The following is a 13700-nucleotide window of genomic DNA, read 5'->3' on the forward strand; positions in this document are numbered from 1 at the left end:
TTCTAAGTCACACAGGAGACCTGTCCCTGCTAAAGGAGAGTAGGGAAGGGTGATGGGACTGTCTGCACTTGCTCTGCACTCAGTTGTCTGGCTTTTCTGTTTACCAACCTAGCTTGCTTCACAGCATCCCTGTGGCTAAGCATTTGACACATCTTATTTCTCCTTGATTCCCTCTGCACATTCCACTGAACAGCAGTGACTGCAGAAGAAGGTGCCTCCCAGGCTTCTGCTGGGGCAGAAGGAACATTAGAGCCTCCAGTGCCAAGTTGTGCCAGGCAGGGCCATGCTCACAACCCAAAGYGATGACAAAAGACAGCAAGCAGCTGTGATAGCATTAGAAGACTTATGCAGCCCCAGGCTCTGAACAACACAAGAGTTTTAACAGAGGTGTCAAAGCTTAAAGTTGCCCTCTGATACTGATTTGTTTGCAGCAAGATGACAGCGCAGGCTGCTGTTTGCAGAATGGACAGTGTCATACATTCATGCCAGAGCTTTCTGAGCTGGTTAGGGGTACATTTGCAAGGCTTGTTGGTCCTACCAATGGCAAACCTCTTCTAGGCTCTCCCACCCTTGCTGATCAGTACCCATCAGGAAGAGCTTCTGCACGGGGGATTTCTCATGAGTGCCTCTTGCTCATAGCGTGAATGCAAATTATTATGGTTCCTTCAAGCAAAACCTAGGTGAAATCTCACCTTTTGATCAATCTGCAGTTCTGAGTGGGGTGATCACAATAACTTCCCATTTCCCTTTCCAGGTGCCCCCCTTTACTTTTTCTCCCTGGGTGGGGTTTCGGTAAAATGCCCTTGAACTGGCATGTGGGCTGAGCTGTCTGTCAGCTCAGCTAACCGGGGAGAGGAATGCACCCTCTCATTTATCTCAATATGGATGGTGTGAACGCGTACAGTTGTTGAGATTTATATAGACAGAGCTAGCAATGTTTCCATATTTACTCTGACGGTGAGCTATGGTCTGTGRTGGGGACTTTCTTCCTCTGCGGATACGAACAAGTCATCTTGTGTGCAAACGAAAGTGTCCGAATGAAGTAATGGCCGTGAGATTTGTTTTGGGAGGCGTGATTTATACTGCTCGGCATAGTCCTCTACCACTCATTTTTTTTTTTTTTAGAGTTAATTTGTTCCTTTTTTTATGTGGTTTGTCAGTTGAGTGTTTTTTTTTTCCTAGCAGACATCTCTTTAAATTTGTAAAACACAGATACAAAGCAGTGATTTTTTTTTTCTTAAAAAAGAAGTAAAAGTGAAAGCCAGTAATTTCTTAGACAAGATGTCTGTTGGTGCACAGATTTATAAGGAATAGAGCGAGAGCCTTTTAGAAACAGCATGAGTATGTGATTTAAGCCCTTGAGGGGCCCTATGGCTTACAAAATAGGCATGTGCATAGGAGTTGAATGGAGCTGGACATCCTCTCTACCCAAGCCGGAGCCCACTTAGTTAGGGTTTCTTTGGTGTATTTTGACTGAGTATCAGCCTCCATAGCTTTAGTCGCGCTCCTCAGGTTTGTAGCTGTCCCTTATCTCATCATCTTTGACTTCCAAGCTACCGCTTTTTCTGCTTTTTATACCTCCTTTGACATCTGCTTCCCCTTGCACCTTTCTGTGATGCAGCCCCATCTTTCGCGTGCTCGTCCTCTCTCTCTGCTCCAGTGATTCAGCACCTCTGCACTAGAGTTTTGCCTTGAGAAAATTGCAAGAAACTTGGTTTTTCCTCTGTCARCAGCCACCAGGCAAGAAGAATTACACATACTGTCTCATTTCCTGAGAATGTTTCTTTTGGGCACTAATTTGAGTATGTCAGGATTTCAGAGATAGAGACATATGCCCTTATTTATTTATTAATTTATTTTTGTGARATACTGCTTCAAATTAAAATGCGACTTTCGTGAACATGTCACTCGATCCCAGTAATTGCATTTCAGTATGATGAATCTCCTGCATACTTGTTTAACCTCAAAAATGGCTGATTTTATATGTTAATTAAGGACTAATTAAATTTAAATTAAATGCTTATTTGAAACACTTAATTTAACTTGCTACCAGAAATCTCAAATATTGTGGTTCTATTGAAGGGAGAGAGATACTCCACTGAGGAAAGATTCATCATTTTTCTTAGCACAGTACATTTCTTTGTGYAGCAAACTGTCTGTGACAAGAAATAAGCTGAATTTTGAGTAGTGGGAAAGAAAAGCTGTCTGAAATGCACTGAAGCATTGGAAAAGGGGCATTTTTAAAGATATAAATATATAATTTGTAGTCTGAAAAAAAACAGAATATAAAACTTATAAATCTCCCTTAATTACTTTAACACATTATAATGGATGGATTAAATGTAAATTTTAAGAAGCATTTTTTTTATAAAAATTCACAGACCCATTTATGTTTGCCAGTATTCCCTAATTAGAAAGAATTGCTATTTACCATGCTGCTTATATGGCACATTATAGGTCTGACCAAAAACTGTATAAATGAAACAAATCCTGCCTACAGCTATCAAAAAGTAGTGAGCCCCTGAGACCAAAGATGTTCTCAAAGTAAGTAGAGGGCAGAAAATCTATCCCAAGATCTGAGCAGCAGATAGCTTTTTCTGTTTGTGTTTCCACTGTGTCAGTAAAGGTTGTTTGGGCTGGAATCAAAAGACTTGATAACCTATAAAATGTTATGTGCAGTAATGTGGAGTGATTATATTAAATATCAGCCCAGAGCTGTAAGTATTCATAATATTTTTATAAGCTAAAGCAATATGCAACCTCCTGCTAAAACAAATGAAGATCTTCCAAAACTTTGAAAAAAAATTTTTTTTTTTGAATATTTTCCTTCCTCATGAATGACCCAGCTTACAACAAAAGCTGTTAATAATTTGGCAGCCTGTATTGGAATTTAGTCTTTTTTTCACATTATCTGGCATTTTGGGTAATTATGGCAGGGGGAACTTGTGGATGTCCAGTGCATTTCAGTGAAAACATATWTTTTTTAATTTATATATATAATATACATGCACATTCACAAAATCAGCTTTTCTCCTGAACAGCAACTCACAGGCTCTTTTACTTAACGTCTCCCTTGTTCCTTTTGAGTGCGCAGTCATTACTATGTGTAATAATGAACTAACTGCTATATTACCTATAGAGGCAGCAGAGAATATTTCAGTATGTTGTTATATGGATCAGAATAACCTCAGCAAACATGATTTTGCTAGAGAAAAAGAATAGAAGGGATTCAAAAGACTTTATCTTGCATGAAAGCCTTTTGTTTGCCCAGAAATAGACCCATTTTGTAGCAGACTGTTAATTTGCTGTATTTTATTGGAAATGAGGCATTGAGAACTCCATTTCAGTTTGTATCAGACCTGCCAAAGCTCCTCTGCCAGCCCCATGCTGGGTGTCCAGCTGATCTCCAGRCACAGTTCAGAGATGGCCAATGTCTTGCTCTTCTACAGGAGCTAGTGAGAAACATCCTGTGTCAAGACCAGCTGTTCCTCCAAACAAGGCAATAAGCCTGAAGTTAAGCACTTGCTGGGGTCCTGGCTCTACTGACACATCTTTTGGTACAGCATGGCTCCCAGTCCTGCTGCTTCTTCTGTGGCTGCTTACAAAGCCAGTATGTTGGTACCTGGATGGTAACCTCTTCTGTCCTGGCATAATACACATTTGAGGGTTTTGGTGGCTGTCTTATACCAACCACTTCCATTTCTGCAGTTGTGACCATCCCAGCAGTTTACCTTTGCATTTCTRCTTCCTTACAGCTGTGCTTGAGAAGCCTCTAGATAAAAAGGCTGGTAGAAACTATGGCCCTCCTGGTACCAAGAAGCTCATCTACTTCATCGATGATATGAACATGCCTGAAGTGGATGCCTAYGGGACGGTACAGCCCCATACGCTGATCAGACAGCACCTGGACTATGGCCACTGGTAGGACACTGTTTGTACTTTATCATCTGAGACCTCTTTATTCTTACTTGGTTTTAAGGTGGGATTCAGGATGAAGTCAGAGTGCTGGTTTCCCTTTCCTTGCCTGTGTTTGCTGCTCACACCCTTCTGGGCTGCAGCTGATCTGGGAGGGAAGCTCCAGTATGAATGGAGAGTCTTGTGCACACTCACAGGGTTCYCTCTTCCCCAGCAAGCAAACTCATTTACTCACAGCCTCTTTGAGAGGCATTTGCTGTATTATTGGCTTGTTTTGTGACTGTGACCTCCATCCTTACCCTGCAAGGTGAGTGTGATGCTGTACATTGATGCCCTGCAGTGCTGTGACTAGACAAAGGCAATGGATTTGGCCTCTGCTGGGGAGAAATATCCCTGCTGAGTTTGTGCTGTGTGAACCTGATACTGTTTTCAGTYGGGCAGAAGAAAGCAAGCATTTTCTAGGCAGAGGTAATTTGAAGAAAAAACAGTGATAGTGTTTTGGAAGGAGATAGACAYGTTTTACATTGTAGCCAGCAGCACTGTGAGAGACAGAAATATTCCCAGCTCTTCTCTGCTGTGAGTGCAGCAGTGGGAGTTACTGCAGTTTCCAGCTTCCTCAACCATGCAAGAACCTAAGCTTGGCAGAAAGCTTGTTTGGGCTGGTGTGGAGGCAGGTAAGAAGATGTGCAATTTTGGGGCTAYGGATGTGAGGGAAAGGCATCAGAAGGTGCAAATGGGAGTTAGGCAGAAGGGGAAAGACAGTTCTGCTTATTTTACACRTTGGAGCTCTGGAGGCATGAGTTGACACAAACTGTCAGAGGTCCTCTCTCCGTTACGTTTGGGCTTTCTGCTTCGTGTTTGCTGTTGCTACAGGCAGGCTCAACAGCACTCATCTGGGTGTCACACACTTTGTGCTCTCTCTCACAGCACTTTGACGTTGCATTTTGCTCTGTGCAGGCCAGACTGGATGGCAAGGAATGAGATGTGCAAAATGCAGTGCAACCCCTAGGCTGCATATGGGTCAGGTCCCATCCAGCCCCAATACCAACCTTAGCAAATTTACTGTTTGGACTGTGTCCACTGCTCTGTCTGCAGGGACCTGGTCCTTCCCATAAAACAGTAGGTGGGCAGCTRCCATGTGCAGTAGGCTGCTAGCTTTGCCATGTGCCAGACTGGCTCAAATCAGGTGTGTTCCTGCRATTTCCTGCAATTTCTGCGTATGTGAAGGGTTCAGCCTTCGGGCTTAGCTCAGAGCTTATGATTAGCTAATAGAAACACTAGGAATGGTTGTTGAATCCTGTTCCACTAAGAACAGGACTCATGTACAAACACACAAATAGGCCTGGGCTGTACCTTGGCGAGATGCAGAGTTTGATACCAAATTTCAGTGCAACGCTGAAGACAACCTGGACATCAGCAGTGCATGGTCCTATGCCAGGCTGCCCTGAGCATGCAGGAGGAGATGCAGCAAACRTTGCTCATAGGCTGTGGTCACTATGATACTGCTTTTGTTTTGCTCAAAGGTACGACAGGACCAAGTTATCACTGAAGGAGATCATGAATGTGCAGTATGTGTCGTGCATGAACCCRACTGCGGGGAGTTTCACCATCAATCCACGTTTGCAGGTAAAATGCTGCACAATTGCAGGCACTGCTGATATTATTTTGGGGCAGATTATGTCTCTGACCTCACGATTCAAACACCAAGCTGGCAGATCCTGCTGTTGTTTTATCGTTGATTTTAGAAATGACACGTATCTATTGAGCTATTGAGTGGCTGTCTTAGGGCAGGAAAGTATCTTGAAGACAGTTTGACTATTACCTGTGTGTGCAAATCACAAATGAGCAGTGTTCCTGTGAGCRTCTGAGGGGGGCAAATAACTGCTAGATGGGCAGTGCCTTTCCCAGCTGTGTATCAGATATTCATCAGCCATATATCGGATACTTTTCCATGCTGTAGAGGGAAGCTTTCCATTTGACTACGAGAAATACTCTGAGAAACAGAGTGTGACTGCATATCACAGTGGTGTGGCTGCAATAAGAAGAGATCTCACTCCCAGCAGCTATGTGCAGGAACTTGACTGATGCTGAGGAAATGGTGGACCAGAGATCAAAATTGGTTCTCTTTCTGGACAAACTCTTCCTGAAAGGAGTTAGCCAAGGCCCTGGCCCATTTTTTAGCAAGCTGAAGCATGTTGTTAAAATTAGGTGCCCCTCAGCTAGAAATGTGCATATTCTCAGTCTTTGTAAGCCCCTGACCAAGAACAAGTGGAGATCTTTTGGGAGGCTGGACTAGATGATCCCCAGAGGTCCCTTCCAACCTTACTGATTCTATGATCTTTTGGGAGATGGCTTCTTCCAGGGGCTGTTCCCTACAAGCGACATGGTCATGGCTATCCCATTTGGGAGGAAAAGAGGTTTAGTGGGTTGGGGGAGGGACTTTCAGAGGCCCTTTAGCTCTTAAATAGACTAAATCCTCAATGTAATAGTTGTGAAATGTGTTTTAAAATCCCTTGTTTAGAGAGCAGAAAACTGTCACTTGCAAACTTTTCTCTGCTGGAAAATCAGAATAGGGAAATTGATTTATTCCAGATTGACTGCAAGTCTCCAAGTACATTTTTTTGGAGAGATGGTTGCCCACTTCTCTGATCTTTCCTTGTGTTCCTTTCTCTTCCTCAGCGTCACTTCTGTGTCTTTGCCCTCTCAATCCCTGGGCAGGATGCCTTGTCCAGGATCTACAGCACCATCTTAATGCAGCACCTGACGATCGGGAATTTCTCAGGGGCTGTGCAAAAATCCACTCAGCAGTTGATCAGCCTGGCCTTGCGCCTGCAYGAGAAAGTGGCTGCTACTTTCCTGCCAACGGCCATCAAATTCCATTACATTTTCAACTTGAGAGACTTCTCCAATATCTTCCAAGTAAGTGCGATTGCTGTCCTTTGGTAGTATCTGGTGCCTGGCCTAAAGCAGCATGAGGTGGTCATGAATGGGTTCCCTTGGTCCAGCTAATCTTGGTGAGGAAAATACAATTTCCCTACCTAGAAAACGTATGTTTGCCCCCAAGAGGAGGGAAGAAATAAAAGTTTTTTCTGGTAACCTAGGCCCTTTCCCTAATTTCTTTGTTAGTCACCCATAATTTTGAGGAACCTCAGGTAGAAGATTATTTACTGTCCAGCCTACTGAGGTCAAGTGAAAAGGATAAATGTATCTGGAAAGAGATGCTTGTCATCCTATACTGACACATTCACATAGCTTCTAGATGGTCAGGTACTCAGCACATGCACAAAGGATAGTGTTTAAAGAATTGATAAATCACTTGAATGAAAGGCAGCTCTCACTGAATTACGGAAACTGAGTTACCACTGGAGCCCAAAGGGGAAGTTTCCAGCCTCAGTTCTTAGGCATCAGAAATATTTTCCTATAACAGTGTCAGAGAGCTTTTTCTAAACTTAGAAATCTCATGCTTTAAAAAGCTCCTTTAATAAAAGCTTGAGAAAGTTATCAGGAGCAAATTTGAGAAGTGCGAAATACCCCAATCCTTTGTACAACTCTATCCTTCTATCCTTGTCATTAACATCTATTTTATAAAGTAGGTGGAGAAAGTTCAATGCCTTACTGYTTGGTACATCAGATAGGAGTAAAAATAATGATAGGCAATGGCAAACCCAAGAATAGGACTGTGAAAAAGCTAATAACTGCATTGTGTCAAGGAGGTATAAATCTGTCGCTCGCGTGGTTAAACATCATCAGTCTTTGGCTTTGGACTTGGGTCATTTTAAATCCTGGCTTCTGGGGTAATCCTTGCTTTGAAAGGCTGAGAAGGGAGGAAAGAAGCATATATATGGGAAACTTTGATACTTAACTGTGGTCTGCTTGAAAGGTGCTCAGGCTGTGGGATATTAGAAATCATCCTGCTAGATCTGGATGCTGGGCCAGAGGGCAGGTGCATTGATAGAAGCTCAGAGGGCTTTTAGTTTATCTTATAGCTGCAGAAGGARAGGAATTTGACTTCTTGGGCTCGTTGTATTTATTTAAATTTTTGTTCAGTTTCTTGAAATCCTTCCTCATCCTTTGYTAGTACTTTTTGATGCTTCCTTACCTTACATATTCCAGGGTTTTTGAGATGTTCTGATTTCCTRTTTAGTTCTGGTTTTGTGAGAGATTTTTGGAATACAAAATTCTTCCTGAAATTGAAGATGGAAGAAGCTCTGGACTCTGAGAATGCATTTCCACATGCTGCATTCATTATATTTTCATAGATTCATAGAGTAGTTTTGTTCAGAAAGGATATTYGGAGGTCTCTGTTCCAAACCCCCAGCTCAAACTAGGGCTAACTTCAAAGATAGGTCAGATTCTTCAGGTTAGTTTTGATTCTTTCCYGGATGGAGATTCCAAGGCTATTCTAGCTGCTCTTTCACTGTTAGACTCACCCTGTGGTGAAGGCAGAGGCAGGGGAAAGGAGCAGGGACACCTGAGTTTCCTTAGCCTTTGGGAAGATGGAGAGTAGGTGAATATAAAGCGTGTGGGTAGGAGCATAATGCCTTTTCCAAGTTCTTTTAATCACAGACAAATAATCAAACATGAAATGAATAATGGCTGCATATGCAAGAGGCATTTGGGGATTCCTTTTACACCAGGTATCCTGTAATTATAAAAGCAGCTGATGATAGTTGGTATAAGGCACAAAACATATGCAAATTGCAGCTCTGGAGGAGTCAACCCTTGGAACTGCTTCTATATTGCTATATTGCTCTCAGCAATATTGCAGACTCTGCACAGGTTGTTAACAACAGCTCCATTTGCAATCTGTCCAATGATTCTGTCATTATCATATCATATTAGATATTAATACTGTATCTAAACATTTAAGTAGTGCCCTACAAGCTCTACTTGATTCTTTTTGTCAAAACTGCCTGACAGCTCTTATTACAAGGAGTCCTGTGCTAATTGTCTCATTACAAGGCATTCCAAGAACCTGTACCTTAATTGCTCCAGCTAATGAAGAATGATTGAATTTGAACCTATCTATGCATGTGAGTKTTGCACAAAAGACTGCCGCAAAGAAATAGGCAGCAGACTGACCTGTGAATTTTTTCCTTTCTTGTTTGCTCTTCTATAGCCAGTAATTGTTACGGCTGATATCTGCATTGCTCAGTGCAAGGAATGTCACAAGCTACATTCTAGGATGCATCTGAATGTGAAACTAAAAGATATTCACTCCAAATGACTTCAAAACTCAGTAAGATACAATCAATAAGATTTGGCTAGGCAAATAAAGATTTTGGTGAAATTGAAGAGAAAAAGAGCAGCCAGTGAACCCAGAGGCTGAAGATGCTACTGGAATAGTGAGTTAACTCTGCCAAGTAATGTTCACATTTACCCTGACTAGGCTGGAATGACCGTCTTTTGGGATTTGAGCCCTTGGGTAGGAATCCTCTTTGCCTGGCTAGTCATGTTCCTTTCCCKCAGCAGAGGAAAGTGGGCATTTCTGTGTGCAATTTAACTGATCCTGAAGGAAACATGGAGAAGAGCTCAGAGAAAGTGTGTTTCTGAAGCAGTGGTAAAAGGAGTCCAAGGTAACTGCTCTATTGTCGGRCAATGACATTGTGCATGTCTAGGCTGGGATTTGGCTCTAGGTTAAGGCACTTGGAATCAGAGGTGTGAGGTACCCTGGTTCACCATATGCCATGGAGTGCAGAGGACAGTCCARCTCCCTGCCAAGGGCACAGCTATGGTTTCCATTGTTTGCCCAAGCTTGGGTGTCTATTATCACTTGAAACACATCGGGACATCCCACATGCACTCCAGCTGCTCTAGAAGGATGCAGGTGACTTCCTGTGTTATATCTGCMTACCCTGTGTGGCTGTCCTGACTGAACTGGTTGAGCTGTACCCTTGGCTTTCGAGTAGATATTCACAGCCTGAAATCTCACCCACTGCACATGCAGACACCTGCATGTAGGTTTAGATGTCTTAATGTCAAACTGAAAACAGCCCTGAAATCTCCTGAGATAAACCATCCTCCTGTTGTTCACCTGAGAAAGTTGTAGGGAATCCCACATATTCCTACTACATGATGATTTTCTCTGCTATTCTCAATTGATTTTGTTTGTGGACTTCACTTTCAGGCAGAGAACCCCAAATGGTCCAGTATTTTACGCAGTGGTGTGCCACTGCTTCTCTGACATGAACCAACCYAGTGCTGTAGCTCGAAGTTTTGGTTTAGGGCCTCCTATGGAAATAAGCTCCCCAGTGTGGCACTACACAGTGATGTTTGTACTGCCCACCGTGAGGTGAGGACCAGCTCTCAGAAAGGGAACACAAATCACTAGGGGAGATGGGGACTGGCGGAAGGATTGTGGATGAGGAAGGGAGATCTGAGAGACCCACTTGGGAGAGTGAAGCCAGCACAGAGGCACAGTTCCTCTGACAAACACACAAACACATTTCAGGTAACTACTGACTTGGAAACTCACTGTGATCTGGATTGAGGGATGCTCCTTTGTGGTTTTAAACAAGAATAATGAGGAGCCTCTAAATAAATGACCTTCATCAATACTCCCTGACTTCATGGGCTAGTTTTGAAAGGTGGCAGAAGGCTGATCAAATACTATAAAATCTATTCATCATTAGCTGGCTTAAATTTGCTGTCACRGGACCTTTCCCTTCAGTTGGAAACATTCGGGGTCAGGAGAGGTTGAAAACCATTGTCCAGGTTGATAGGCAAGTAAAGGTTGGAGTGGGATTAGGTGAGATTCACAGAAGTGATAATCCTGGCTCCTTGTTTTTCGATTATATCATTTACTGTTGTTTATGTTGCTATTTCCCGGATAAGGTCACCCTTCCGTCCTTCATAATCTGATGAGCCTTTGGCTGCCTCAGAAGAGGTTAGCTGTCGCTTTCCCTATGTAGAAGATCCCATCTGTGGTTTGAYGCTACATTGCCTTGCATTTCTATGGCACCTTTTCATTCCTCTGGGTCCTACCATGCATTGCAGAGTTAAATTGATTGGTACGCTCCAGGCAATTTACCCTTGATTAAGGAAGACAGGTCTTGGCAGCAAGAGAGTTGTGGATTATGCTTTTTAAAAATATATCCCCTGCTGGCTCACACCACAGAAAGCCCTGTTGCTGTCTTTCTTCCCATCCAAAAGGGTTACCATGGTATTATGCACTAAATCATATCTGTCATCTCTGTAAAATAATAATCATAGACTCAGCAGGATTGTATTTTGCTTTTTATTCTCATTTCTAACAAGATTTTCAACCAATGTGTCACATTAAGATCTGTGGCTTTTTAGAAGAAACAGCATCACTTTCTTCTTGACAGCAAGATGATAAGAGTGACTCCAGCATGCCTCCCTCCAGCCTCACTCAAAGACAGCTTAATGTTTAAGTGTGCTTTAGTGGCCAGCAGGCTGAGCACTTCCTTGCACGAGGGATGGATCTTTGTGTTTATCCACAGATCAGCTTGCTGAAGAAAGAATGCAAATTTTGGACTCACATACACCAAAACACACATGCATTGTCTGCTCCCACGTGACATGGAACAGCTGGAAAGGAGTCATAAAAGTGCTTGGGGTATTTTTATTTTAAAAGTGATTTAGACTGTGAAGAAAAAAGTAATTTATTTTTCTTACCTTTTTATACCTGGGAGACTTCATTCTGATTACCCTTGTCCGTGAGAGCACGTTAGCTGTTTCTCTTCACACTCACCTTTGCATTTTCCCTTCTGCTTGTGCAATACCACCCACCCTGCCTCCAACTCTCATGCCAACAGGCAGCAGAGGATAGGCTGTATGTCTTCATACTTCAGTCTTTTAGTTTTAGGAGCATTAGCAGCAATTCCACCTGCTTTCAGGGAGCGTTGTGTGCAAGATGCGAGGCTTAAAATTTGGAAATAATTAACAACTTAGCAAGCGCAGTGTCCAGAACTCACTTTGTATTTCTTTGGACCCTGATTTCTGGACAGCTGTTATAGTTTTACAGGTCTTGCAAGAATAGCTTGAATATTTCTGATGCTGGATTTTTTTAAAACCAAGCATTCAGCAAAAAAGATTGCAGATGCCTCTGTTCATTCCTCTGTTCATATTAGTGGGTTTTTTAGTGTTGTGGATAGCAATGTGCAAACAATGTGCAACTATTTTGACTTTGAATGTCTTCTCTGAGGAGCCTCTCTCTTACCAAAAACCCTTTAACTATGTAATGTGGGACTGTTTGGTATTCTGAGCAGTGCCAGTGCTGTGCATCTCACCATAAAAAATAAGCAATCCATTTCTTTCTTGTGGGTTTCAGGGAAGCCTTCTAAGGTTTCAGTTGGAATCCAATAGTTGTTTGGAGATACAGCTCAGGAGACCTGGCTGAAGTGTGGCTGTCCTAGATGGTTTCTGGAGGCCATTCCTCATTAGAGAATTCTGATATTGCAGAGTTTCAGGTTATCTTGTGAACTAGAAGTCATCAGTAGAGCCTCAGTGGAAATTGTCCCACTCTGTCTTCATTCTGCCTGGGATGCCAGCTGCAGAGGTGTGCTGACATCGTAAAGTGCGAGTTGACCGATATTTGTCATGATTTACAGAGCTCTGATAGGCAACAAAAATATCTCATTGGCATCATCACACTCCTGGTAGGTCCAGAGCACATGACATCCTGCTGGTAAGGGTGGGCTGTGTGCCACGATGAGCTGACTTGGTCACAGTTGCTATCCCTCGTTATTTGGAATTGCTCTTCTGCTCCCTTTCGTAGAGTTCATGAAGGAAAATGAGTACTTGGCTGAGGTTAATTCCTGCCTTGTCAGAGCTCTGACAGCCCCTCTCATCAACTTCCGCGTGGTACTTTGATGTGTGACAAAAACATGGAAGATGAATCTTACTGGGATGATTAGCATATTTTCTGTTTTAGTGCCAAATATGCATTGTCTCCTGGGAGGATTATTAAGCTCCTCAAGAATCTGTCACTCAAGATTACCCTTTAATAAATCCCGATCTAATCAGTCTCATCTGGAGGAGGGCTGTTCCCTCACAGCCCGTGTCTGTACTCATGTGCAAGGCAACAMAGCACATCCTGAATGATTCCCGTCAAACTCTAATGGGCACAGTTGTTCCTTTGAGCAAATGCTTGTTCTGTGATTTTGTTGTTTTATCATGAATATCGTGGTATTTGATAAATCTTCAATTGCCTAGAGAAATATCCAGGGGTGTGAAAGGGTGTGTGTGGAGGAATTCCTAACTTACTCCTGGCCTTTCTGAATAGGAAGAGAAGCTTAAAGATATAGCTGAAGATACCTGAAGAATTAACAGCTTGATGCAAAAAAAAAAAAAAAAAAAAGCACTTATATTGTCACAGCGTTGGGCAAAGGATTATCTTTTTGTTGTATTTTGGAGCCACATCTATCATAGATAAAATGACTAATGACCAGTAGTGATCCTCTGTGTTGTCCCAGCTGTAGACACTATGGCATCTCCTAAAAGTTCAACATGATAAATAAAATAACCTCGTTGCTTTTTGAGGATGCTACTAGTTATTTTAATGGAAACACCTGGCGGCACTGCTATGAGTAGTACTAAGAGATTGGCTTGCAGAGTGAGAAAAAGGGGGACTTTCTGTTGTTAAGTTAGTAAAGATCTTTGAAGTATGGATTTTCTCCCCTCTAGAGCAACCACACATTTACATGCATCAAGAGCACAGTATCTTTTGTGTTGTGGGGTGTCTTTAGAGAGGTCAGGTGATTTTTTTTTTTTTTCTTCTCAGATGAAGACCTGATGGACTGCACCTTAACTCTCTCCCTCCT

At 42.6% G+C, this 13700-nt stretch overlaps 1 protein-coding gene across 1 annotated transcript in view; it reads left to right on the forward strand.

The window, feature by feature from the left end:
- The window catches only part of DNAH9 (dynein axonemal heavy chain 9), a 211248-nt gene that overhangs the window by 66955 nt on the left and 130593 nt on the right, over nt 1-13700 (forward strand). The window contains exons 39-41 of the mRNA XM_085306864.1: nt 3756-3921; nt 5439-5541; nt 6595-6834. Coding sequence (XP_085162990.1) covers nt 3756-3921; nt 5439-5541; nt 6595-6834 — 509 coding nt within the window. The remainder of the gene's footprint in view (nt 1-3755; nt 3922-5438; nt 5542-6594; nt 6835-13700) is intronic.

Source organism: Rhea americana, unplaced genomic scaffold (genome assembly GCF_003343005.1).
Source record: "Rhea americana isolate MKP2758 unplaced genomic scaffold, rheAme1 scaffold_249, whole genome shotgun sequence".
Lineage (NCBI taxonomy): Eukaryota > Metazoa > Chordata > Aves > Rheiformes > Rheidae > Rhea > Rhea americana.